Source organism: Anolis sagrei, chromosome 9 (genome assembly GCF_037176765.1).
Source record: "Anolis sagrei isolate rAnoSag1 chromosome 9, rAnoSag1.mat, whole genome shotgun sequence".
NCBI classification, from domain to species: Eukaryota; Metazoa; Chordata; class Lepidosauria; order Squamata; family Dactyloidae; genus Anolis; species Anolis sagrei.
Genome location: NC_090029.1, coordinates 35,267,452 through 35,295,280, shown reverse-complemented (window position 1 = coordinate 35,295,280; position 27,829 = coordinate 35,267,452). Strand labels below are relative to the sequence as shown.

Sequence of the window (27,829 nt, the reverse complement as noted above, 5' to 3'; positions counted from 1 at the left end):
TATTATATTATATTATATTATATTATATTATATTATATTATATTATATATATAGCGAGAAGATCCAACCAGTCTATCCTCCAGGAAATAAAACCCGACTGCTCACTGGAGGGAAGGAGACTAGAGACAAAGTGGAAGTCCTTTGAATGCCACATCATGAGGAGACAGGAAAGCCTAGAGAAGACAATTATGTTGGGGAAAGTGGAAGGCAAAAGGAAGAGGGGCCGACCAAGGGCAAGATGGATGGATGGCATCCTTGAAGTGACTGACCTTGAAGGCGCTGGGGGTGGTGACGGCCGACAGGGAGCTCTTGCCTGGACTGGTCCATGAGGTCACGAAGAGTCGGAGACGAATGAACAACAACAACATATATATATATGAATATATCGTATTCCCGTTTCTTCTAGAGCATTCTGAACCCCACTAACAATAGAATTGCACCAAACTTCCCACACAGAATCCCCATGACCAGCAGAAAATACTGTATTTTCTGGTGGTCTTTGGCGACCCCTCTGACACCCCCTTGCAACCCCTCCAGGGATCCCGACCCCCAGGCTGAGAAACACTGGCTTACATAAATCTCTGTCGGGACTTGCAACACTTCCCTTTCCAAGGAGAAATCTGTCCCAAAATCCTCACTGTTAATTGATGCCTTTCATTATACACCTCAATTGTTGATATGAGCTGATTAAAAATCCTAACTTCGTTAAAGCCTCGGAAATAAAGATGGGAGCAGAGATGTGTTCTGTGGCCAAGGAAAACAAAATTAAGGGTCTTTTCAGAGGGAGTGGTTGTGGAATCAGCTTACAAAACATCCCAGCTATCAATGCACAGATTTCTTGAATCCACCTACAAAGGACAAGGATTTCCCGCACAGATTCCACAGGATGCGGGAGGGGAGAATCCTCTCTATCTAGTCAAAGCATGCCAGTGCTTGAAACCTGGTTCTCACGACACATACAGCAAAGTGAAATACTTTCTCCAATCAGTTGTACAGTGCAAAGAATTTATTTGGTAATGAAACAAAGCCAAACCTGAACTGTCCCTAGAACTGTGTTTCTCAGCTTGGGGGTTGGGTCTCCTGGGGGGCATAGTGTCTAGGTCCAGGGAAGTCATGCTCCCCATGCTCTATTCTGCTTTGGTTAGACCACACCTGGAATATTGTGTCCAATTCTGGGCACCACAATTCAAGAGAGATATTGACAAGCTGGAATGTGTCCAGAGGAGGGCGACTAAAATGATCAAGGGTCTGGGGAACAAGCCCTATGAGGAGCGGCTTAAGGAGCTGGGCATGTTTAGCCTGAAGAAGAGAAGGCTGAGAGGAGATATGATGAGGGCCATGTATAAATATGTGAGAGGAAGCCACAGGGAGGAGGAGGAAGCAAGCTTGTTTTCTGCTTCCCTGGAGACTAGGACGCAATGGAACAATGGCTTCAAACTACAAGAGAGGAGATTCCATCTGAACATGAGGAAGAACTTCCTGACTGTGAGAGCCGTTCAGCAGTGGAACTCTCTGCCCCGGAGTGTGGTGGAGACTCCTTCTTTGGAAGCTTTTAAACAGAGGCTGGATGGCCATCTGTCAGGGGCGATTTGAATGCAATATTCCTGCTTCTTGGCAGAATGGGGTTGGACTGGACGGCCCAGGAGGTCTCTTCCAACTCTTGGATTCTAGGATTCTATGATTCTATACCAGGGGGTGTCAGAGGGGTTGCCAAAGACAATAAAAAAACACTGTTGGTCATGGAGGTTCTGTGTGGGAAGTTTGGCCCAATTCTATCATTTGTGGGGTTCAGAAACTCTTTGATTGTAGGTGAACAACTACAGCAACTACAACTCCCAAATGTCAAGGTCTGTTTTCCCCAAACTCACATTTGGGCATATTGAGTATCTGTGCCAAATTTGGTCCAGATCCACAGTGTCTCTGGATATAGGTGAACTACAACTCCAAAACTCAAGGTCAATGCCCACTAAACCCTTCCAGTATTTTCTGTTGGTCATGGGAGTGTGTGTGACAAGTTTGGTTCAATTCCATTGTTGGTGGAGTTCAGAATGCTTTTCAATTGTAGATCAACTATAAATCCCAGCAACTACAACTCCCAAATGACAAAATCAAACACCCTCTCAAATTTGGACGTATCAAGTATTTGTTTCAAATTTGGTCCAATGAATGAAAATACATCCTGCATATTGGATATTTACATTACAGTAAAATGACAGTTATGAAGTAGCAACAAAAATAATTTTATGATTGGGGGTCATCACAACATAAGGAACTGTATTAAGGAGTCACAACATTAGGAAGGTTGAGAACCACTGCCCTAGAAGCTCAAGTGTCTGATCTGAGATTGTTGTAGTTTGGACACATCAGGAGAAGACAGGACTCTCTAGAAAAGACAACAATGCTTGGTAAGGAATAAGAAAGTAGGGGAAAATTGATAGATTACATCTTAATCTATTAATCTAATTAAATGTATAGGCGAATGATGCGTGCAGATCCCAGTAAGGTGGCTTTCTGCAGCTGGCAGATGGTGATTTTGTCAGCACCGATTGTGTTTAAGTACAGGCCAAGGTCTTTAGGCACTGCACCCAGTGTGCTGATCACCACTGGGAACACCTTGACAGGTTTGTGCCAGTCTTTGAAGTTCGATCTTTAAATTGTCGTATCGTGTCAGCTTTTCCAGTTGTTTTTCTGCAATCCTGCTGTCGCCTGGGATTGCAACATCGACAATCCATACTTTGTTTTTTAACACGATTGTGTTTATTATTATTATTATTATTATTATTATTATTATTATGCTTTGCTACTCTGCTGCTGAATATGCATGCCCAGTATGGAATGCACCTCGCCACGTTAAAACCGTGGATGTGGCTCTTAATGAAACATGCCGCATTATCACAGGATGTCTATGCCCAACACCGCTGGAGAAATTAAATAGCTTAACCAGTATTGTATCACCTAACATCCTCCAGGAAGTAGCAGCCAGCAATGAAAGGACCAAGGCACTAACATATCTGGCACATCCTCTGTTTGGATATCAGCCAGCATGCCAACAGCTTAAATTTAAAAAAACCAGTTTCCTAAGATCTACAGAGATATTCGCAGGAACACCTCAGCAAGCAAGAGTCCAAAAGTGGCAGGCTGAAACCCGGATCCTTAATCAGTGGCTGAGACCGGATGAGAGACTCCCTTCTGGTGACACAGAAGACTGGATGACTCAAAAGGCACAGAACATCTGACATCCGCCAGGAAGTAGCAGCCAGCAATGAAAGGACCAAAGCATTGACATCTTTGCCCATCCTCTGTTTGGATATCAGCCAACATGCCAACGACTTAAATAAAAAAACAGCTTCCTAATATCTACAGAGATATTCACAGATATTCTCAGCAAGCAAGAGTCCAAAAGTGGCAGGCTGAAACCCAGATCCTCAATAAATGGCTGAAACTGGATGAGAGACTCCCTTCTGGTGACACAGAAGACTGGGTGACTCAAAAGGCACAGAACACCCGACATCCATCAGGAAGTAGCAGCCAGCAATGAAAGGACCAAAGTCTGTTTTGATATCAGCCAGCATGCCAATGACTTAAATTAAAAAAGAAACAGCTTCCTAAGATCTACAGAGATATTTGTAGGAACACCTCAGCAAGTAAGAGTCCAAAAGTGGCAGGCTGAAACCCGGATCCTCAATCAGTAGCTGAAACCAAATGAGAGACTCCTTCCTGGTGACACAGAAGACTGGGTGACTCAAAAGACACAGAACACCTGACATCTGCCAGGAAGTAGCAGTCAGCAATGAAAGGACCAAAGCATTGCCATCTCTGGCCCATCCTCTGTTTGGATATCAGCCACCATGTCAATTGCTTAAATAAAAAAACAGCTTCCTAAGATCTATAGAGATATTCGCAGGAACACCCAAGCAAGCAAGAGTCCAAAAGTGGCAGGCTGAAACCCAAATCCTTAATCAGTGGCTGAAACTGGATGAGAGACTCCCTTCTGGTGACACAGAAGACTGGATGACTCAAAATGCACACAACACCTGACATCCGCCAGGAAGTAGCAGCCAGCAATGAAAGGACCAAGGCACTGACATCTTTGCCCCATCCTCTGTTCAGATATCAGCCAGCATGCCAACGACTTAAATAAAAAAAAAAACAGCTTCCTAAGATCTACAGACATACTCGCAGGAACACCTCAGCAAGCAAGAGTCCAAAAGTGGCAGGCTGAAACCCGGATCGTCAATCAGTGGCTGAAACCGGATGAGAGACTCCTTTCTGGTGACACAGAAGACTGGGTGACTCAAAAGGCGCAGAACAGATTGCACTTTGGTACCACGGGATGCAACCTTAAGAAATGGGGCTACAAAGTGGAGTCCACAACATGTGAGTGTGGAGAAGAACAAGCCACAGACCACTTATTACAATGCAACCTGAGCCCTGCCACATGCACAATGGAGGACCTTCTTACAACGACACCAGAGGCACTCCAAGTGATCTACTTCTGGTCGAAGGAAACTTAGCATAAGGCCAAGTTTTTAACTTTGTTTGTGGTTTTTTAAATACAACTGTATCCTCAATTTGCTTCGGACACGACAAATAAATAAACAGTTCAGGTGATCTCGTGATCCCGTCACTGCCCCATCACAATCCCTTCACCCATCTCTTCATGCTGTTCATATTATGGGTTGTGCTCTGTATGCCTTCCTCTCTATTCATTTCCTCTCCGGTGCAGAGAATAATCATGGCATTGCTTTGCCATGATACAGTTCCTATTAGCTTTGGCTGGATGCTGCAAAGGAATCTGTTATTGGATCCCTCTCCCATGCCTTTGCCATCTCCGCAGAAGCAAGCCAGCCTTCCTTGCCAATATGCGCTTTTCAGCCTGCTCTGCTTATCTGTTTTCCTAACCTGACTATATTCGCTTCCTTTCATAGGTCTTACTTTGAGCTTTGCATTCTGGACTTCAAGACAACCGAACTTACACTCAGATAGGTGTGCTGTGGGATCAATCACTTATCATAGAATCATAGAATTATAGAATCATAGAATCAAAGAGTTGGAAGAGACCTCCTGGGCCATCCAGTCCAACCCCATTCTGCCAAGAAGCAGGAATGTTGCATTCAAATCACCCCTGACAGATGGCCATCCAGCCTCTGCTTAAAAGCTTCCAAAGAAGGAGCCTCCACCACACTCCCTCTGGGGCAGAGAGTTCCACTGCTGAACGGCTCTCACAGTCAGGAAGTTCTTCCTCATGTTCAGATGGAATCTCCTCTCTTGTAGTTTGGAGCCATTGTTCCCTTGCGTCCTAGTCTCCAGGGAAGCAGAAAACAAGCTTGCTCCCTCCTCCTCCCTGTGGCTTCCTCTCACATATTTATACATGGCTATCATATCTCCTCTCAGCCTTCTCTTCTTCAGGCTAAACATGCCCAGCTCCTTCAGCCGCTCCTCATAGGGCTTGTTATTTCCCACACAAGAATGTAAATAACATATGTGTACCATTGTTATTAACGGCCATCAGGTTCACTTCAACTTATGGCAACTCTACAAACGAGACATTGTCACCAAGGTTCAGGACCCTGCTCAGATCTTGCAAAGTCAGGGCTGTGGTTTCCAGGAGTGAATTAAGCCACCCACAATGAAGCTTACACGATATAAGGATTTAAAGATGGCCTCAAAGCCAACCTTAAAAACTCTGGCATAGACACTGAGAACTGGGAAGCCCTGGCCCTTGAGCGCTCCAGATGGAGGTCAGCTGTGACCAGCAGTGCTGCAGAATTTGAAGAGGCACGAATGGAGGGCGAAAGAGAGAAATGTGCCAAGAGGAAGGCGTGTCAAGCCAACCCCGACCGGGACCGCCTTCCACCTGGAAACTGATGTCCTCACTGCGGGAGAAGATGCAGATCAAGAATAGGGCTCCACAGTCATCTACAGACCCACTGCCCGGATAACTACACTTGGAGGACCATCATCCTGACCTGGCTTTTTACTAGAGCATTTGATCTCTGTTAATTTTTAATTTTTGTATGTATGTATTTTATCTTTTATAATTTAGCTGTAAATCGCCTGGAGCATTCTCGGATGGAGGGCGATTAATAAGTTATTAAATGATGATGATGATGATGATGATGATGATGATGATCCTCAGATCGCCTAAGGCTAAGGAAGGCAATGTGTCCAATTCTGGGCACCACAATTGAAGAGAAATATTGACAAGCTGGAATGTGTCCAGAGGAGGGCGATTGAAATGATCAAGGGTCTGAAGAATAAGCCCTATGAGGAGTGGCTTAAAGAGCTGAATATGTTTAGCCTGAAGAAGAGAAGGCTGAGAGGAGACATGATAGCCATGTATAAGTATGTGAGAGGAAGTCATAGGGAGGAGGGAACGAACTTGTTTTCTGCTGCCCTGGAGACTAGGACGCAACACGCAATGGAACAATGTCTTCAAATTACAAGAAAGGAGATTCCATCTGAACATGAAGAAGAACTTCCTGACTCTGAGCGCCGTTTAGCAGTGGAACTCTCTGCCCCGGAGTGTGGTAGAGGCTCCTTCTTTGGAGGCTTTTAAGCAGAGGCTGGATGGCCATCTGTCTGGGGTGCTTTGAAGGCAATTTTCCTGTTTTTGGGAGGGAGTTGGACTGGATGGCCCATGAGGTCTCTTCCAACTCTTTGATTCTAGGATTATATGATTAGAAAGAACTTCCTGACTGTGAGAGCTGTTCAGCAGTGGAACTCTCTGCCCTGGAGTGTGGTAGAGGCTCCTTCTTTGGAAGCTTTTAAGCAGAGGCTGAATGGACATCTGTCGGGGGTGCTTTGAATGCCGTTTTCCTTCCGCCCTATGAGGAGTGGCTTAAGGAGCTGGGCATGTTTAGCCTGAAGAAGAGAAGGCTGAGAGGAGATATGATAGCCATGTATAAATATGTGAGAGGAAGCCACAGGGAGGAGGGAGCAAGCATGTTTTCTGCTTCCCTGGAGACTAGGACATGAAACAATGGCTTCAAACTACAAGAGAGGAGATTCCACCTGAACATGAGGAAGAACTTCCTGACTGTGAGAGCTGTTCAGCAGTGGAACTCTCTGCCCTGGAGTGTGGTAGAGGCTCCTTCTTTGGAGGCTTTTAAACAGAGGCTGGATGGCCATCTGTCTGGGGTGCTTTGAATGCAATTTTCCAGTTTCTGGAAGGGAGTTGGACTGGATGGCCCAGGAGGTCTCTTCCAACTCTTTGATTCTAGGATTATATGATTAGAAAGAACTTCCTGACTGTGAGAGCTGTTCAGCAGTGGAACTCTCTGCCCTGGAGTGTGGTAGAGGCTCCTTCTTTGGAGACTTTTAAGCAGAGGCTGGATGGCCATCTGTCTGGGGTGATTTGAATGCAATATTCCTGCTTCTTGGCAGAATGGGGTTGGACTGGATGGCCCAGGAGGTCTCTTCCAACTCTTTGATTCTAGGATTATATGATTAGAAAGAACTTCCTGACTGTGAGAGCTGTTCAGCAGTGGAACTCTCTGCCCTGGAGTGTGGTAGAGGCTCCTTCTTTGGAGGCTTTTAAACAGAGGCTGGATGGCCATCTGTCTGGGGTGCTTTGAATGCAATTTTCCTGCTTCTTGGCAGAATGGGGTTGGACTGGATGATGGCCCAGGAGGTCTCTTCCAACTCTAGGATTCTATCTTGGTAGCTCTGGGAAAGTGGCTGGCAATGGGCATCCTTTCATTTTCTTAACCTTGGTCATCCCATGAGAGACCCTGGTTGATGGCGCAGGGATGCTTTGCCCTTCCCTCCCAGGTTGTGCCAAGGGATGCTATCATCAGATTCGCACGACTCTGCTTGTGCCTAGTTCCTCCCCTACCCGCCTGCCCTCCTTTTCGGGGTCCCACCGTAGGCACAGCCCCCCAAAGCAGCCTCTTTCCCCCTTCCTACCCTTCCTTTCAGCCCCGAGGTCTTCCTTCCAGGAGATGGAGACGCCAGGAAGAGACGAAGCGGCCGCCGGCGGGGTCTCTGCCTCACTCCGGAGGAAGCAAGGAAGTTTCATGCAAAGGGGGGGGGGGCAGGGAGGGACCCGAAGGAAAGCAGGGACGGGCTCAGGAAGGAGGGCGGACCGGCCCCCTCTTAAAGACGCAGGCTCTTCCCCAGACTGGGAAGATGGGGGGAAAACAGGAGAGTCGCCTGAGATTCCACCTGAACATGAGGAAGAACTTCCTGACTGTGAGAGCCGTTCAGCAGTGGAACTCTCTGCCCCGGAGTGTGGTGGAGGCTCCTTCTTTGGAAGCTTTTAAACAGAGGCTGGATGGCCATCTGTCAGGGGTGATTTGAATGCAATATTCCTGCTTCTTGGCAGAATGGGGTTGGACTGGATGGCCCATGAGGTCTCTTCCAACTCTTTGATTCTATGATTCCATGATTCTATGATTCTTTAAAGAGGGAGTGGTGGTCCCAAACCATCCATTCCTGAGCTCAGAGCTCCAAGCGTGCCATGAATTGGTCCAAGTCGGGATACAGGCAGGGCCCTTCCACACATCCCTGAACATCAAGGCAGAACATCCCATAATATTGTCGAAGGCTTTCATGGCTGGAATCACTAGGTTCTTGTGGGTTTTTTCGGGCTATAGGGCCATGTTCTAGAGGCATTCTCTCCTGACGTTTCGCCTGCATCTATGACAAGCATCCTCAGAGGTAGTGAGGTCTATTGGAACTAGGACAATGGGTTTATATATCTGTGGAACGACCACGGTGAGACAAAGGACTCTTGTCTGCTGGAGCTAGGTGTGAATGTTTCAACTGACCACCTTAATTAGTGGGTTGTTGTAGGTTTTTTCGGGCTATAGGGCCATGTTCTGGAGGCATTCTCTCCTGACGTTTCGCCTGCATCTATGGCAAGCATCCTCAGAGGTAGTGAGGTCTGTTGGAAATAGGACAATGGGTTTATATATCTGTGGAATGACCAGGGTGAGACAAAGGACTCTTGTCTGCTGGAGCTAGGTGTGAATGTTTCAACTGACCACCTTAATTAGTGGGTTGTTGTAGGTTTTTTCGGGCTATATGGCCATGTTCTGGAGGCATACTCTCCTGACGTTTCGCCTGCATCTATGGCAAGCATCCTCAGAGGTCGTGAGGTCTGTTGGAAATAGGACAATGGGTTTATATATCTGTGGAATGACCAGGGTGAGACAAAGGACTCTTGTCTGCTGGAGCTAGGTGTGAATGTTTCAACTGACCACCTTAATTAGTGGGTTGTTGTAGGTTTTTTCGGGCTATAGGGCCATGTTCTGGAGGCATTCTCTCCTGACGTTTCGCCTGCATCTATGGCAAGCATCCTCAGAGGTAGTGAGGTCTGTTGGAAATAGGACCATGGGTTTATATATCTGTGGAATGACCAGGGTGGGACAAAGGACTCTTGTCTGCTGGAGCTAGGTGTGAATGTTTCAGCTGACCACCTTCATTAGAATTTGAAGACCTGACTGAGCCTGGGAAAATGCTCTTTGCCCCACCCCAGTCATTCCACAGATATATAAACCCATTGTCCTAATTCCAACAGACCTCACAACCTCTGAGGATGCTTGCCATAGATGCAGGCGAAACGTCAGGAGAAATGCCTCTAGAACATGGCCCTATAGCCCGAAAAAACCTACAAGAACCTAATCCCATAGTATCTGCTTTGAATTGCGTTATCTGAGTCCACACTCAGATAATGTGGGATTTTCTGCCTTGATATTCTGGGATATAGAGCTGTGTGGTTAAAGATGGGCTCAAAGCCAACCTTAAAAACTCTGGCATAGACACTGAGAACTGGGAAGCCCTTCCAATTGGAGGTCAGCTGTAACCAGCAGTGCTGTAGAATTTGAAGAGGCACGAATGCAGGGTGAAAGAGAGAAATGTGCCAAGAGGAAGGCGCATCAAGTCAACCCGACCGGGACCGCCTTCCACCTGGAAACCGATGCCCTCACTGCGGGAGAAGATGTAGATCAAGAATAGGGCTCCACAGTCACCTACGGACCCACCACCAGTACACCGATCTTGGAAAACAATCATCCTTGGACTATGAGGGATCGCCTAAATAAGTAAGTTGATGGGAAGCTTCCCACCGGAGTGGAAATGATCTATTGGACAGATGGCAAGCTATTTAACCTCAGCAGACTGAAAGCCAAAAGGAAGGTTACAACAACATCTGTTATAGAACTCTAGTATGCTGGTGACAACGTCGTCTGTGCACATTCAGAGGAAAACCTGCAAGCCACACTAAACACCGTTGCAGAAGCATACGAGAAGCTCAGCCTGTCATTGAACATCAAGAAAACCAAGGTGCTCTTCCAGCAGTCACCAGCCAATCCCTCTCCAATGCCAGAGATAGAGCTTAATGGTGTAACATTAGAAAATGTTGATCATTTCCGCTCTGTTGGCAGCTACCTCTCCACAAAAGTCAATATTGACACTGAAATATAACACTGCCTGAGCTCTGAGAGTGCAGTTTTTTTCTGAATGAAGCAGATAGTGTTTGAGGACTGGGACATTCGTAGGGAAACCAAGGTGCTTGTTTATAAAGCTATTGTCCTCCCAACCCTGCTCTATACCTGTGAAACCTGGACTGTCTACAGACGTCACATGCAACTCCTGGAACGATTCCATCAGCGTTGCCTCCGGAAAATCCTGCAAATCTCTTGGGAAGACAAGCGGACAAATGTCAGCGTGCTGGAAGAAGCAAAGACCACCAACATTGAAGCCATGGTCGTCCGCCATCAACTCCGCTGGACTGGCCACATTGTCCGGATGCCTGACCACCGTCTCCCAAAGCAGTTGCTCTATTCCGAACTCAAGAATGGAAAACAGAATGTTGGTGGGCAGGAAAAGAGATTTAGAGATGGACTCAAAGCCACAGTTAAAAACTCTGGCATAGACACTGAGAACTGGGAAGCCCTGGCCTGTGAGTGCTCCAGCTGGAGGTCAGCTGAGGCCAGCAGTGCTGCAGAATTTGAAGAGGCATGAATGGAGACTCCGATTGTTGCTTAATTGCCCTTTGTTGTTGTTGTTGTTGTTGTTCAGGCATGAAGTAATGCCACCCATGTAAGCTGCCATGAATCCCCTTTAGGCTGAGAAGGTCAGGATATAAATGTCGTAAATAAACAAATAATAAATAATAGAGTTGGGCGTCATCTGCATACAGATGATACCAAATTCTGGATGATCTCTTCCAGCAGTTTCATGTAAATGTTCAATAACATTGGGGATAAGGGTGAGCCCTGTGGGATCCCACAGCCCACCAGCCATGACGTCGACCAGGACTCCCTCAAAACCACCTTTTGGGACCGGTCCACGAGGAAGGACTGAAACCACTGAAGCCCCGAGCCTTTCCAAAAGGATACCATGAATAATGGTATTGAAAGCTTCTGAGAGCTCTAGAAGAGTTGTCACAAATGGCAAAAGCTCTGTCCCTATGTACTGTGACATGGAAAGGGAATTCATCTCATCTTACATTCGTGTGAGCATAAGAACAGTGCTAGTAAGGAAGGTGTGGGAAAATACTGTTTTTCGAGTTATTTCCGCTTGTCAAATGTGTCATTGCATGCCTGACCTGGTGATCTCTTTCCACCCATGTGCCTTCCACATCATGCAGCCTTCTGAGCATTTATCCCATGCTCACCATCTCTTGCTTTGAGTCAGGAAATCACCCTGAAATCTGTGAGTGAAGTCCCAACACATTCCTCTTGTCTATTGGAGCTAGGTGTGAATCATACTTGGAAGAGACCCCAAAGTCCATCCAGGCACTGCCAGGCCATTATATGCTAATCAAGGTGGTCAGTTGAAACATTCACACCTAGCTCCAGCAGACAAGAGTCCTTTGTCCCACCCTGGTCATTACACAAATATATAAACCCTTTTGCCTAACTCCAACAGACCTCACTGCCTCTGAGGATGCTTGTCATAGATGCAGGCGAAACGTCAGGAGAGAATGCCTCTAGACCATGGCCATATAGTCCAAAAAAACCTACAACAACCCAAAATCCAGATTATTTTCTTTGAATTGGGTATATGACAGTTTAGATTTATATAATGTGGATTATCTGATTTGATAATCTGGATTATATGGCAGTGTAGAATGGGCCTCAGTTAGAAGCATAGTTGAGGCCCACATTCCTCTCTCCCGGCTGTTATTACCGGCTGCAGGACTGGGGGAAGGGGTTTGGATGAGAAAAGGAATTGGAAAATTGTGTGCGGCATGACCCCCTGGCCTCCTGGCCCTTTAGGCTATAGCTCAGCATTGCTGGTTTTGTTATTTTAGGATGAGGAAATGAGGCTTGGATGCGACCGTAGCCCTGGAAGCAGAAGGTGGACAAAGAAAACAGCCTTTGATTCAAAGAGAGGAGGGGGACGTTGCAAGAGAAAGAATTGGTATGGCCATGCAAAACAAGTCAGTCCTCTGTAAGATGCAAACTACAGACTCCATCCAACCTAACTGCATTTCACAACCACATCCAGGAAAAGCAGTAAAGCCACCACCATTTGGAGCAAGGAAACGGGTCATGTCCAAAGTCTGTAAGTTTTCCTGTTCTCTTCTGGCCCTCAATCCTCTGTGAATTATTTGCATACAGACATTATGCTCTACTATTCTACACACAGACATCATGCTGAAATCGATAGGAACTTGAGGAGGGTCTATGCCTGAGTTCTCTGGTTCTTGTTTCTAGTCAAGCCTTGGTTTTGGATTTAAGTATCTTGAAAGTTTTTTATGTTCTTGTTTTTGTATTCAAGTTGCTAAGTATACCTTTTTGCTTGTGGTCTTAAGCTGTACTTGTGATTTTTGGCTATTCCTGGACTGCATTCTGGACTCTTGTGTGATGCTGTGGACATGGGTTTTTCCAGGTCTGGGTGCAACAGTAGGTGGCCTTTGGGGTCCTTTCCAAATCCATGATGATATAACGTTTGTGCCTCTTATACAAGAACGTTTCAAGCCTTCTCAAGAAGAACACAGCCTGGACCAGATTTATTTCCATGTATTTATCACCACATTGCAAGCCACTAGTACCCCCATGAGTTATCAGTCACTGCAATGTTTGGTACTAGTGGCTGTGGTGAAGCCAAGGCTTTCTTCTTAGGTGATCCTTTGTAGTCAAAGGATGATGGTCCTTCAACGTCAGTGTTCTGGTGATGGGTCTGTGACTGTGGAGCCCTGTTCTTGATCTACATCTTCTCCCACAATGAGGGAATCCGTTTCCAAGTAGAAGGCGGTCCCGGTCAGGGTTGGCTTGACGCACATACCTCTTGGCACGTTTCTCTCTTTCGCCCTCCATTCGTGCCTCCTCAAATTCTGCAGCACTGCTGGTCACAGCTGACCTCCAGCTGGAGCGCTCAAGGGCCAGGGCTTCCCAGTTCTCAGTGTCTATGCCAGAGTTTTTAAGGTTGGCTTTGAGGCCATCTTTAAATCCCTTTTCCTGTCCTCTAACATTCTGTTTTCCATTCTTAAGTTCGGAATACTGCTTTGGGAGACGGTGGTCAAGCATCCGGACAATGTGGGCGGTCCAGCAGAGTTGATGGCGGAGGACCATCACTTCAATGCTGGTGGTCTTTGCTTCTTCCAGCACGCTGGCATTTGTCCGCTTGTCTTCCCAAGAGATTTGCAGGATTTTTCGGAGGCAACACTGATGGAATCATTCCAGGAGTTGCATGTGATGACTGTAGACTGTCCACATCTCGCAGGCGTATAGCAGGTTGGGAGGACAATAGCTTTATAAACAAGCACTTTGGTCTCCCTACGGATGTCCCGGTCCTCAAACACTCTCTGCTTCCTTCGAAAAAATGCTGCACTCGCAGAGCTCAGGCGGTGATGTATTTCAGTGTCAATGTTGACTTTTGTGGAGAGGGGGCTGGCAAGGTAGCGGAAATGGTACACATTTTCTAATGTTACACCATTAAGCTGTATTTCTGGCATTGGAGAGGGGCTGGCTTGTGAGTGCTGGAAGAACACTTTGGTTTTCTCGAGGTTCAATGACAGGCCGAGTTCTCGTATGCTTCTGCGAAGGTGTTTAGAGTGGCTTGTAGGTTTTCTTCTGAATGCGCACAGATGACGTTATCATCAGCATACTGGACTTCTATAATAGATGTTGTTATAATCTTGGTTTTGGCTTTCAGTCTGCTGAGGTTAAACAGCTTGCCATCTGTCCGATAGATGATTTCCACTCCGGTGGGAAGCTTCCCATTAACATGGTGAAGTATCATAGCGATGAAGCCAAGGCATTCCATGCATGAGCCACCATAGCAACCTGGAGATGCCATGTTGTGCCAAGTAGAGCTTAATCATGGCAGGCTTGTTAACAAACCAATTAGCTACTTTCTTTTTTTGTGATGGCAAATCTCCCCACAAAACTCTACATCTAGCTCAATGAGTAATGAGCAGCAATTGCGTCCTGGGAAGCCAAAAATAGCTATAGTGAAGAGTAAATTCCAAATGATTTCAAGCTTGCTGAATGTAGCAACAAGGGAGGACAACTCATCCTTTGAACTGCTCAGGTTTGCCTCCATCAGCTTGCCAAAAAACCTGGAATCTGCCTGAATTTGTCATGATTCACAACTGCCAGATGGATGCTGGCATTGCAGCTTGTAAATACCAAAGAGAACACGTTGCTTGCTATCTTACAAAAAGTGTGTTCCCAAAGTACCAAATTTTTCAACACCTACTAATTTGTTCTCCTATATCAGAAAGAAGCTCACCTTTGCATTGCACACCTTTCCAGATTTTATGATGGCATTTTATTATTGAAAGTGTATTTTTAAAATATATTTTATTGGTTTTCTTAGGATACATCAATACATCAATACCTTCAATACTCTTATATTCCATCCTTAATTCATTACATCAACTATAAGTGTGTATATATAAGTGTGTGTGTGTGTGTGTGTGTGTATTAGGCCTGGGCGGTTTCGTTTCGTTAATTCGTAATTCGTTAATAATTCGTTAATTTTTGTAATTACAAAACGATAACGAACCATTCTGGAGCAATTTTTTTAAAAAATGAATTTTTAAACACGTTTTGTAAATGCTTCGTATTTCGTTATTGTATTCGTTTCGTTATTGTTCTGAGGTCGTTTCGTTATTATTTCCGCATGTCTGGGGCAAGTTTTTTGTTTAATTAGTGAAAAAAAATTATAATATCACACCAACAGTCAAGAACAGAGGGAGAGGGAAGCTTCAGAAGGTTTTGGAGGTTTTTTAGCGTATTTCGCGGTCGCGTCCGCCATTAACGAATCGATTCTATTGTTTCGGAAATCGATTCGTTAATTTTTTACCATTTACGAAATTTCATAAATATCGAACTTTTTAAAAGGAAAATTTTGTAATTATTTTAAATAACGAAACGCAAAAACCCCCAAAAAACAAATCGATTTTAGAAACAAATTTTTCCGTTGTTACCCAGGCCTAATATATATATATAGACAGATTTAAATATTTGTGTTTATTGTATCTGTTTGCTGGGAATACTGCCAACTTGGAATCTACTCTGAACCCCCTTCGAAATCAGAAGAGTGGAGTAAAATATAGTAAATAAATAAATAAATAAAAATGTAATGATTGTTTGTGGGATTAACATAACTCAAAAACCACTGGACTAATTGACACCTAATTTGGATACAAGACACCTCTCAGGCCAACAAATAACCATCACTCATAAAAAACACTGAAAAACACAGTGGAAGAGACTTAAAAAGCCAATTAAAAATAAATTATAATGCATGCACATAACCACATATATACACAAATACACAAATATACACACACACTCAAAACACATATACACAGACTGAGCCACAGCAATGTGTGGCAGGGGAGGGCTAGTAGTAAATAAATAAATAAATAAGTAAATAAATGCATATTTTAGAACAGCAGTTCTCAATCTATGGTTCTCTGGGTGTTTAGGATATCTGCTTTTTGGCCAATAGTCAGGGATGCTGGAATAAGAAATCCAAAACATCTGGATGATCAGTCTATAAAACTAAAAATGTAATGTATTGTCAAAGGCTTTCATGGCCGGAATCACTAGGTTGTTGTAGGTTTTTCCGGGCTATATGGCCATGTTCTGGAGGCAATTTTTCTCCTGACGTTTCGCCTGCATCTATGGCAAGCATCCTCAGACCTCACCTCTGAGGATGCTTGCCATAGATGCAGGCGAAACGTCAGGAGAAAAATTGCCTCCAGAACATTGCCATATAGCCCAGAAAAACCTACAACAACCTAAAAATGTAATGTTTGTTTGTGGGATTAACATAACTCAAAAATCACTTGACAAATTGACACTAAATATGGACACAATACATCTATCACTGAAAAACACAGCAGAAAAGACTTTTAAAAGCCAAAAAATAAAAATACATTACAACGCATGCACACAGCCACACACACACACACACACATATATATATATATACACGCAAACACACATATACACACATATACGCACACAAAACACATATACACAGATTGGGTCACAGCAACGCATGGCAGGGGATGGCTAATAATAATAATAATAATAATAATAATAATAATAATAATAAAGCTTTTAAAGAGCAAATTAAATGGCGGAAATACGATCAAGGCTATCAACACCTGGGCCATCCCCGTCATTAGATACACTGCTGGAATTGTGAACTGGACACAAGCAGAGCTGGATGATCTGGATAGAAAAACAAGAAAACTGATGGCAATCAGCTACTCATTACACTCGCGTAGTGATGTTGACGAACTTTACCTGCACAAAAAATCAGGAGGCAGAGGGCTTCTGCAAGTGAAGCCAACGGTAGAAGAAGAGAAACACGCACTGGCAGATTATGTGAAAGGCAGTCAAGAACCAGCATTGAGGGAAGTCAATAGTAGTAAACTGCTTCAACTACAAAAGACAGAGAGCGAATACCGTAAAAACACAATCCAGAGCAGAAGAGAAAACTGGCCAAAGAAGGCTCTCCATGGACAGTTTCTGGGGAAAATTGAGATCCAAATTGACAAAGAAAAAACATGGCTGTGGTGCACAAATGGGACTCTGAAAAAGGAGACAAAGGAGGGCCTGATTCTGGCAGCCCAAAAACAAGCCATTCCAACCAATGTCATCAAAGCCAGAATTGAAAAGTCGACAACAGACCCCAAATGTAGACTCTGCAAGGAAGCAGATGAAACAATAGATCACATCACGAGCTGCTGCAAGAAGATCGCACAGACAGACTCCAAGCAGAGGCACAACACCCTTGTTCAGATGATTCATTGGAACTTGTGCCACAAACACCATCTGCCTGCGACAAAGAACTGGTGGGATCACAAGCCGGAAAAAGTTACAGAGAATGAACACGTCAAGCTACTCTGTTACTTCCGAATTCAGGCAGACAGAGTTCTGGAGCACAACACCCCTGGCCTCACGATCGTGTTAAAAAACAAAGTATGGATTGACGATGTTGCAATCCCAGGTGACAGCAGGATTGAAGAGAAATAACAGGAAAAGCTGACACGATATGAGGATTTAAAGACCCAACTGCAAAGACTCTGGCACAAGCCAGTCAAGGTGGTCCCAGTGGTGTTCGGCACACTGGGTGCAGTGCCTTAAGACCTTGGCCTGCACTTAAACACAATTGGCGCTGACAAAATTACCACCTGCCTGCTGCAGAAGGCCACCTTACTGGGATCTGCACGCATTATTCGCCGATACACTACACAGTCCTAGACGCTTGGGAAGTGTCCGACGTGTGATCCAATTCAACAGCCAGCAGAGTGTCTGCTGTGCACTCACCTTGTATTTCTGATGATGATGATGATGATGATGATGATGATGATGTTACCTGCCTCTCCTCATGACTTAAGACCATAAAATACATCCCATGCTGAAGCTAAAATCCATAGGTGCTTATGTTACACTACATGTTGTTGTTCATTCGTTCAGTCGTCTCCGACTCTTCGTGACCTCATGGACCAGCCCACGCCAGAGCTCCCTGTTGGCCGTCACCACCCCCAGCTCCTTCAAGGTCAGTCCCGTTACTTCAAGGATGCCATCCATCCATCTTGTCCTTGGTCGGCCCCTCTTCCTTTTGCCTTCCACTTTCCCCAGCATCATTCCCTTCTCCAGGCTTTGCTGTCTCCTCATGATGTGGCCAAAGGACTTCCACTTTGTCTCTAGTCTCCTTCCCTCCAGTGAGCAGCCGGGCTTTCTTTCCTGGAGGATGGACTGGTTGGATCTTCTCGCAGTTACACTACATAGTGGTGTACTAAAATGGCATCCCTTATATAAAGTGCTAAAATCAAGATGTTCAGTTTTGGAATTATTGTTCTTTGGGGGTGGGGGGCAAGGTATATTTTAAAGCTCTGGATGGTTGAATCCACAGATACAGAAACCATGGATATGGAAGGCCAGCTGTAATATCAATAGAGAGCAATGGGTCAGCAGCAAACCAAATTTGCTCTGTTTCAGTTCTGCCTGAATCACTGCCCTTTCCCCAACCTTGTGTATACTCTTTCTTACTGGCGCCTAGTTAGAAAGCCCCTTAATCCAAAATCAACAGAGCTGTGTAACAGACGAAATCTCCAATCTCCTTTCTCTTTCTGGTTTCCAGCTTTCCCCAGATCGGGTTTTAATGTCTATTAACAGTCTTAAAAGCTACTGTACTCATCTCTTGCCAAGCAATTTCATTCAGTCACATGGGAGCAAGAAAGAGATGAGGGATTGACAGGACAGGCGTGTATGAACAATCCATACAACAGGCTTACATGTGGAGTATATGCTTCAGCATCGTTTTGCACCCAGAAAGCTTACGCTAAAAAATGGAGGGCGTCTGAGTTTTCCTAAAGAAGAGTAACACTTTGCAGGGCTTATAGATGTAGCTGTAGATATCTCCTAGGTCAGTGGTTCTCAACCTTCCTAATGCCGCGACCCCTTAATACAGTTCCTCATGTTGTGGTGACCCCCAACCAGAACCCTAACATTATGAATCGCCATGTAAATACTGATCTGCAGGAACAAATTTGGTACAAATTTGTCCAAATTTGAATACTGTTGGGGTTGGCGGGGGGATTGATTTTGCCATTTGGGAGTTGTAGTTGCTGAGATTTATAGTTAACCTGTAAACAAAGAGCATTCTGAACCCCACCAACAATGAAATTGAACCAAACTTGGCACACAGAACTCCCATGACCAACAGAAAATACTGGAAGGGTTTGGTGGCCACTGACCTTGAGTTTGGGAGTTGAAGTTCGTGTATACCCAGAGAGCACTCTAGACTCCAACAATGATGGATCTGGACAAAACTTGTCATGAATACTCAATATGCTCAAATGTGAACACTCGTGGGGTTTTGGGAAAATAGACCTTGAGATTTCGGCGTTGTACTTGTTGGGATTTATAGTTCACCTACAATCAAGGAGCGTTCTGAACCTGAACAATGATAGAATTGGGCCAAACTTCCCACACAGAGACCCCCATGACCAACAGAAAATACTGTGTTTTCTGATGGTCTTTGGCGACCCCTCTGACACCCCTTCGCGACCCCTCCAGGGGTCCCAACCCCCAGGTTGAGAAACACTGTCCTAGGTCATGCGGCCAGCATGACTGCATGCAGCACCGTTACCTTCCCGCTGATCTACTATTGATCTACTCACAGGGCCTTTTCTGTGGTGGCCCCCCGGCTGTGGAACGCCCTCCCCATGGAGGTAAGATCAGCCCCCTCGCTGAGGGTGTTTCGTAGAAGATTAAAAACCTGGATGTTTGAACGAGAATTCGGTTAAACAGTGCAACCAATGTGATGATTACAGGAATTGGAAAATCGGACGACGAACTGGATCATGATTTTAGTTATGAGATGTATGGTGTTGTTTATTGTTACATTAATATTGTATTTTATGCCTTTGTGGTTTTACATTGTATATTGTTGTGGATTTTATCTTGTTGTAAACCGCGTTGAGTCGCCGGTCAGGCTGAGAAATGGCAGTATACAAGTATAATAAATAAATAAATAAATAAATAAATAAATAAATAAATAAATTTGCATGTTTTCGAATGGCTAGGTTGGCAGAAGCTGGGGCTAACTAGGGGAGCTTGCCCCATTCCGTGGATTCGAACTGCTGATCTTCTGGTCAGCAAGTTCTGCAGCTTAGCAGTTTCACCTGCTGTGCCACTGCAGCCCCTACATCTAGGATACAGCGGCCCAAAGCTGGTTCAGAGTATCGTCATGATAGGTTCCAAATGTGTCCCTTGATGCAAAACAATAGTATGTCCATTCTTTCTGGACAAGACCTCCTTGCTTGTGAGCAGGAGACAGGCAGATAAAGGCAATTGTAGATAGCAGAGCGAGAGAGAGGATAGTGTCAGTTGTCTCTCTGAGTGGCTGGTGCTTCGGAGATCAAAGGGAGAGCGGAATGGACAACTGGGCAGCCACTTTGTTGTTCATTCGTTCAGTCGTCTCCGACTCTTCGTGACCTCATGGACCAGCCCACGCCAGAGCTCCCTGTCGGCCGTTGCCACCCCCAGCTCCCTCAAGGTCAGTCCAGTCACTTCAAGGATGCCATCCATCCATCTTGCCCTTGGTCGGCCCCTCTTCCTTTTGCCTTCCACTTTCCCCAGCATCATTGTCTTCTCCAGGCTTGGCTGTCTCCTCATGATGTGGCCAAAGGACTTCAACTTTGTCTCCAGTATCCTTCCCTCCAGTGAGCATCCGGGCTTTCTTTCCTGGAGGATGGACTGGTTGGATCTTCTCGCAGTCCAAGGCACTCTCAGAACTTTCCTCCAGCACCACAGCTCAAAAGTATCTCTCTTCCTTCGCTCAGCCTTCCCGAAGGTCCAGCTCTCACATCCGTAGGTGACTACAGGGAAGACCATGGCTTGGACTAGGCAATGGATCTTGGTTGCCAGTCTGATGTCTCTGCTCTTTACTATTTTATCGAGATTGGACATTGCTCTCCTCCCAAGAAGTAAGCGTCTCCTGATTTCCTGGCCACAGTCTGCATCTGCAGTCGTCTTTGCGCCTAGAAATACAAAGTCTGTCACGGCCTCCACGTTTTCTCCTTCTATTTCCCAGTTGTCAATCATTCTTGTTGCCATAATCTTGGTTTTTTTTACGTTCAGCTGCAAGCCGGCTTTTGCGCTTTCTTCTTTCACCTTGATTAGAAGGCTCCTCAGCTCCTCCTCGCTTTCGGCCATCAGAGTGGTGTCATCTGCATATCTGAGGTTGTTAATGTTTCTTCCAGCAATTTTCACCCCAGCTTTGCATTCATGAAGCCCCGCACATCCTCGCATGATGTGTTCTGCATACAAGTTTAAAAGGCTGGGTGAGAGGATGCAGCCTTGCCGGACGCCTTTCCCAATCTGGAACCAGTCTCCTGTTCCGTGGTCAGTTCTGACTGTTGCTCCTTGGTCCTTGGACAGATTCCTCAGGAGAGAGGGAAGGGGGCTCGGGATGCCCATCCCACTAAGAACTTGCCACAATTTATTATGATCCACACAGTCCAAGGCTTTAGAATAGTCAATAAAACAGAAATAGATGTTTTTCTGAAACTCCCTGCCTTTCTCCATTATCCAGCGGATATTGGCAATCTGGCCTCTCGTTCCTCTGCCTTTTCTAAACCCAGCTTGAACATCTGGCAACTCTCGCTCCATGTATTGCTGGAGTCTTCCTTGCAGGATCTTGAGGGCAGCCACAGTCACTGGGAAAAGGTGGCCTCCAGTCACCTGGGGACTCCAGGCTCTCTCGTTGCAGAACAAACAAACAGATCCATGACAAGAGGGGATGCTGACTTGTCTCAAGAGGCCTTTTGATACCATCTTATTGATTAAATCAGCACTGAGGGAAGGTCTGGTCCCCCAAGTGTTTTTGGATCGCAGCTGTCAACACTGGCGAAGTTGGCCATTTGCACAGGATTTTGCAATCAAGCAGCATCCAAAAGGATATATCTCTTCCAGCTTTCACCTTGAAGTAAATTAAGAAAAGCTTCTCTTGGTCCCAAATATGCCGTTATGCCATCAAATTATTTACACAAATGACCAGCCACTGCCAGAAGGGACAGAGACTTTCATCTATGCTGATGATCGTGCCGTTACTGCTCAAGCAGGGAGCTTTCAGACAGTTGAACAGAAGCTCTCCGAAGCTCTAGGTGCTCTTACTGCCTATTACAGGAAAATCCAGCTGATCCCCAATCCATCTAAAACATAGACATGTGCTTTTCACCTTAAGAACAGACAAGCATCCCGAGCTTTGAGGATTATTACCTGGGAAGGAATCCCACGGGAGCATTGCAGCACACCCAAATACCTGGCAGTCACTCTGGACCGTGCTTTGACCTACAAGAAGCACTGCCTGAACATCAAGCAAAAAGTGGGTGCTAGAAACAATATCATACGAAAGCTGACTGGCACAACCAGGGGATCACAACCAGACACAGTGAAGACATCTGCCCTTGCGCTATGCTACTCTGCTGCGGAGTATGCATGCCCAGTGTGGAACACATCTCACCACACTAAAACAGTGGATGTGGCTCTTAATGAGACATACCGTATTATCACGGGGTGTCTGCGCCCTCCACCACTGGAGAAATTACACTGCTTAGCTGGTATTGCACCACCTGACATCCGCCAGGAAGTAGCAGCCAATAGTGAAAGGACAAGGCAGTGACATCTCCAGCTCATCCCCTGTTTGGGTATCAGCCAGCACGTCAACGACTTAAATCAAAAAATAGTTTTCTAAGATCTACAGAGACACTCACTGGAACACCTCAGCAAGCAAGAGTCCAAAAGTGGCAGGCTCAAACCCAGAGCCTCAACCAATGGCTGATACCAAGTGAGAGACTCCCCCCTGGGCACACAGAAGACTGGGTGACTTGGAATGCAATGCAACCTGAGCCCTGCCACATGCACAATGGAGGACCTCCTTGCGGCAACACCAGAGGCATTCCAAGTGGCCAGATACTGGTCAAAGGACATCTAATCAACTACCAAGCTTGCAAACTTTGTGTTTTGTTTGTTTATTTGTTTGTTTGTTAAAAATGCAATACAGTGTTTGGTTTGCTCCTGACATGACAAATAAATCAGATTATTGTCTTTAATCTATTAAATTTTTGAGGGCATGGTGTATTCAGAATATTTGGTTTGGTTTGGTTTTCATCTGACCTGATTTGGTTCTCCTTTTCTCTCTGTGCAGGACGCACAGTACCATGTCCACATTTTGCAGGTGAGGATTGACACAACTGCCCGAATTTTTGAACTAACCTTGAAGGAACAGCTATAGGGACCGGCATCTCTAGTACTTTTCCAAAGTTTACAACCTTTGCAAGTGCGGCCTCAAAAACCCGAGCATGTTTAGCCTTACTGACCTTTTCTTGGAAAAATGAAGTGGGTTGTTGACCGGTTTCTCTATCTCCCCCAGTCTTTGGTTTGGTTCCCCTTCCATGTTTTTCGGAAATGCCACTGTCCCTGTCTGTCCTGCTATCACGGGTGCAATATTTCCAGAGCCAGAGACACTGAGTCACCTGCTCCATTGTTTCAGGTCAAAGGAAAAAGCTGCTTGGTGCGATGCGTGCTTGCGACGGGACAGCGATGGCTCCCAGGAGGCAGGAGGAATGTGCTGAGGTGCAGGCAGCCTCCTCTGCTTTCCTGGAAACATAGCTGAGGGCAGACACGGGCTCCGCTTGCCAGCCTCTTGCCAAGCACTGCAAATCTCTCCTGGCAATGACAGGGAAGCTTTTCTGTTTGACCTACGAGCTTTGTGTTCTTTGGATTGGCCTAATAAAAGCATCACTGGCACGGTATGGACTTTGGGATTGGAACTGTCATTGTTGACACATCTTCCCTTGCATGTATTGGACCAGAGAGACCCTATCTTCTTCTTTCAGTTAGAGATGGTCCCTGGTAATGCCATTAAGCTTTAGCCCAGTGGTTCTCAATCTTCCTAATGCCGTGACCCCTGAATCCAGTCCCTCATGTGGTGGTGACCCCCAACCATAACATTGTTTTTGTTGCTCCTTCATAACAGTCATTTTCCTACTGTTATAAATCGTAATGTAAATATCAGATATGCAAGATGTATTTTCATTCACTGAACCAAACTGGGCAAAAATACCCAATGCACCCAACTGTCAATGCTAGTGGGGTTGGGGAGGATTGATTTTGTAATTTGGGAGATGTAGTTGCTGGGTTTTATAGTTCACCTGTAATCAAAGAGCATTCTGAACTCCACCAGCGATGATTTTGAACCTAATTTGCCACACAGAACTGCCATGACCAGCGGAAAACACTGGAAGGGTTTGGTGAGCATTGACCTCAAGTTTGGGAGTTGTAGTTCATCTATATTCAGCGAGCACCTTGGACTCACGCAATGGTGGATCTGGACCAAACATGGCACAAATTCTCAATATGCCCAAATGTGAACACTGGTGGAGTCTGGAGAAAATAGACCTTGACTTTTGGGAATTGTAGTTGCTGGGATTTATAGTTCACTACAATCAAAGAACATTCTGAACTCCACCAACGATAGAATTGGCTCAAACTTCCCACATGGAATCCCCATGACCATCAGAAAATACTATGTTTTCTGATGGTCTTTGGCGACCCCTCCGACAACCCTTCACGACCCCCTCAGGGGTCCCGGCCCCCAGGTTGAGAAACACTGCTTTAGCCATTAAGTCTCACCCACAGTTGCTCACCATCTTGGAGAACATTTAATCCAGACGGAAGATAGATGCATGCAGAGTGAAAGGTGAACCATGCCACCACAAAAACTGGGTGGAAAAGAGGAAGCTAAATCTATAAATAAACCCTCTGACAAGCCTTTGGTCGCTTCCAGACAGCACAAAAATGCGGGTTTTAAATGGAGGGGGGAAAAAACCAAACAAACCTGAGAACATGTACCCACCAAGATCTGTACCTCTACTGTCCTCACAGGCTTCCTCATATCATAACATGATGGAGGGCAGATGGGAGACATTTGGCAAAAGGTTGTCTTTTAAAAAATTACTCTGTTAATCTATATAAATAAAAATGTAATGTTCGTTTGTGGGATTAATGTAACTCAAAAAGCACCGGACGAATTGACACCAAATTTGGACACAAGACACCTATCAGGCCAACAAGTGACCATCACTCATAAAAACACTGAAAAATACAGCAGAAGAGACTTTAAAAGCCAAAAAACAAAAATATATATCACAACACATGCGCAAAACCACACATATATACACAAACACACCTATACATATATATATACAGACCCAAAACACATATACACAGACTGGGCCACAGCAACACATGGCAGGAAATGGCTAGTAATAATAATTTTTTTCTTGCACCATCTTCCTGAAGGAACTCTGGACGGCCATAAAACATAAAGGTAAAGGTTTTCCCCTGACATTAAGTCCAATCGTGTCCGACTCTGAGGGCTGGAGCTCATCTCCATTTCTAAGCCAAAGAGCCGGTGTTGTCCATAGACACCTCCAAGCTCATGTGGCCAGCATGACTGCTTGGAGTGCCGTTACCTTCCCGCCACAGCAGTACCTATTGATCTACTCACATTTGCATGTTTTCGAGCTGCTAGGTTAGCAGAAGCTGGGGCTGACAGCGGAAGCTCACGCCGCTCCCTGGATTTGAACCTGCGACCTTTCGATCAACAAACTTAGCAGCTCAGCGGTTTAACCTACTGCGCCACCAGTTTTGGATACTTAGGCAAAATTCTCTGTAGATATCCTCCTCTTGGGTTTGGGTTTTAGCAGAACCATGGAAGATGCGACCAGGATAGTTCACATCCTTGAATTATTTTGACACACGAGATTCATTTTGGTCAAGTCAAGGAGAGTACTGTATGTGTCTTGAATAGAATCTTGACACATTGATGTTCTCCAGGCGTTGGGCACAAGAGCTGATAAAAGCCTTCAGGATGCAGAGACAGGAAAGAAGGAGTCCCTTGTCGCCGCTGGTTGGGTCTCTCGCCAGCCAAGCTGCTTATCAGCCTGCCAGGTCTGCTGGGTGCCTGAAAGACAGCTCTGAAGGAAACATTCGGATACGGGAATCCTTCTCTCTAAAAGCAGGAAATTGCTGGTCAGATACACACTGCTGAGTGCGGAGAATCACGATCCACGAAACTCACTGCTTCCTATTTCTTATGGCACCATTGCAAGTTCCCTAGTCACGAAAGGCACTTTTTAAAAGCAATAGTTGTTAGAGCAAACTAAAAATGAATCTTCCAACTTCGGGAGTCTCCCAAAAAACAGATTGGGGCCCCCAACAAAAGCCGGAACATGAAATGGGGCAAGGTTTACCCTGAAAGCACAACCTTGATGTATACACAATGTACCGGGGCTCCTTACAGGGAGCGGTCAACCCTCTTGTTTAAGGAGCTCCACTGGCTGCCATTCATTTTCCGGATCCAATTCAAAGTGCAGGTTCTTACACACAAAGCCCTGAACGGTTTGGGACCCGCGTACCTGCGTGACCGCATTTCTGTATACGAACCCACATGATCTCTTCGGTCATCTGGAGAGGCCCTGCTCACAATCCCACCTCCATCGCAGGCGCGATTGGTGGGGACGAGAGAGAAGGCCTTCTCGGTGGTGGCCCCTCGACTCTGGAACTCACTCCCTAAAGACATCAGGCAGGCCCCAACTCTGGCAGTCTTTAGGAGGAGGTTGAAGACGTGGTTGTTCCAGTGTGCCTTCCCAGAATAATGATCCCATAGCACTTTGTACTAGAATCATAGAATCATAGAATCAAAGAGTTGGAAGAGACCTCCTGGGCCATCCAGTCCAACCCCCTGTCAAGAAGCAGGAATATTGCATTCAAATCACCCCTGACAGATGGCCATCCAGCCTCTGTTTAAAAGCTTCCAAAGAAGGAGCCTCCACCACACTCCGGGGCAGAGAGTTCCACTGCTGAACGGCTCTCACAGTCAGGAAGTTCTTCCTCGTGTTCAGATGGAATCTCCTCTCTTGTAGTTTGAAGCCATTGTTCCCTTGCGTCCTAGTCTCCAGGGAAGCAGAAAGGAAGCTTGCTCCCTCCTCTCTGTGGCTTCCTCTCACATATTTATACATGGCTATCATATCCATATCCATATCCTCCAAAGCACTTTACATTGTTTTAGGTCTGCTTGTATGTTTTCCACAAACGCCCCATCACTTTTTTCGCCCATGTTCCAGCATTTTTAATTTTAATTTTACATTTGGCCTTCCCATAGTTTTAATTGTGTGTTGTGTCATTGTTAATGCTTACATTATTTTATTGTCCATGTTTTATTTTAATTGCTTGTATTGTTGTTATTATTTACTTATTTATTTATTTGCTGTGCTTATATACCGCTATTCTCAGCCCAGGGGCGACGCACAGCGGTGTACAACATAGAAAGAACAAGATTCAAAAATCAAGACACAATCTAAAAATAATCCACAGTCCCGCATTAGCAAAATACATCATCATCAAAAACATCATCATTACTACAAAAGCCATTCCGCGTCATCTCATCGTCCAAACCACAATCCAGTATCATTTTCCGTTGTTCCATTCCTATTTGTTGTTGTTCATTCGTTCAGTCGTCTCCGACTCTTCGTGACCTCACGGACCAGCCCACGCCAGAGCTCCCTGTCGGCCGTCACCACCCCCAGCTCCTTCAAGGTCAGTCCAGTCACTTCAAGGATGCCATCCATCCACCTTGCCCTTGGTCGGCCCCTCTTCCTTTTGCCTTCCACTTTCCCCAGCATAATTGTCTTCTCTAGGCTTTCCTGTCTCCTCATGATGTGGCCAAAGGACTTCCGCTTTGCCTCTCGTATCCTTCCCTCCAATGAGCTTTAGTCGGGCTTTATTTCCTGGAGGATGGACTGGTTGGATCTTCTCGCAGTCCAAGGCACTCTCAG

General features: G+C 45.5%; 1 protein-coding gene across 2 annotated transcripts in view; it reads right to left on the bottom strand.

The window, feature by feature from the left end:
• The window catches only part of HAPLN3 (hyaluronan and proteoglycan link protein 3), a 56,051-nt gene extending 32,651 nt beyond the window's left edge, over positions 1-23,400 (bottom strand). The window contains exon 1 of one of the 2 annotated variants that reach the window (XM_067471454.1): positions 23,309-23,400. In XM_067471454.1, the coding sequence (XP_067327555.1) occupies positions 23,309-23,385 (77 nt within the window). In that variant the 5' untranslated portion in view covers positions 23,386-23,400. Of the gene's footprint in view, positions 1-7,908; positions 8,015-23,308 lie in introns of those variants that run through there. The other variant, XM_067471455.1, reaches the window with a different exon arrangement.
• Positions 23,401-27,829: the final 4,429 nt, after the last annotated feature.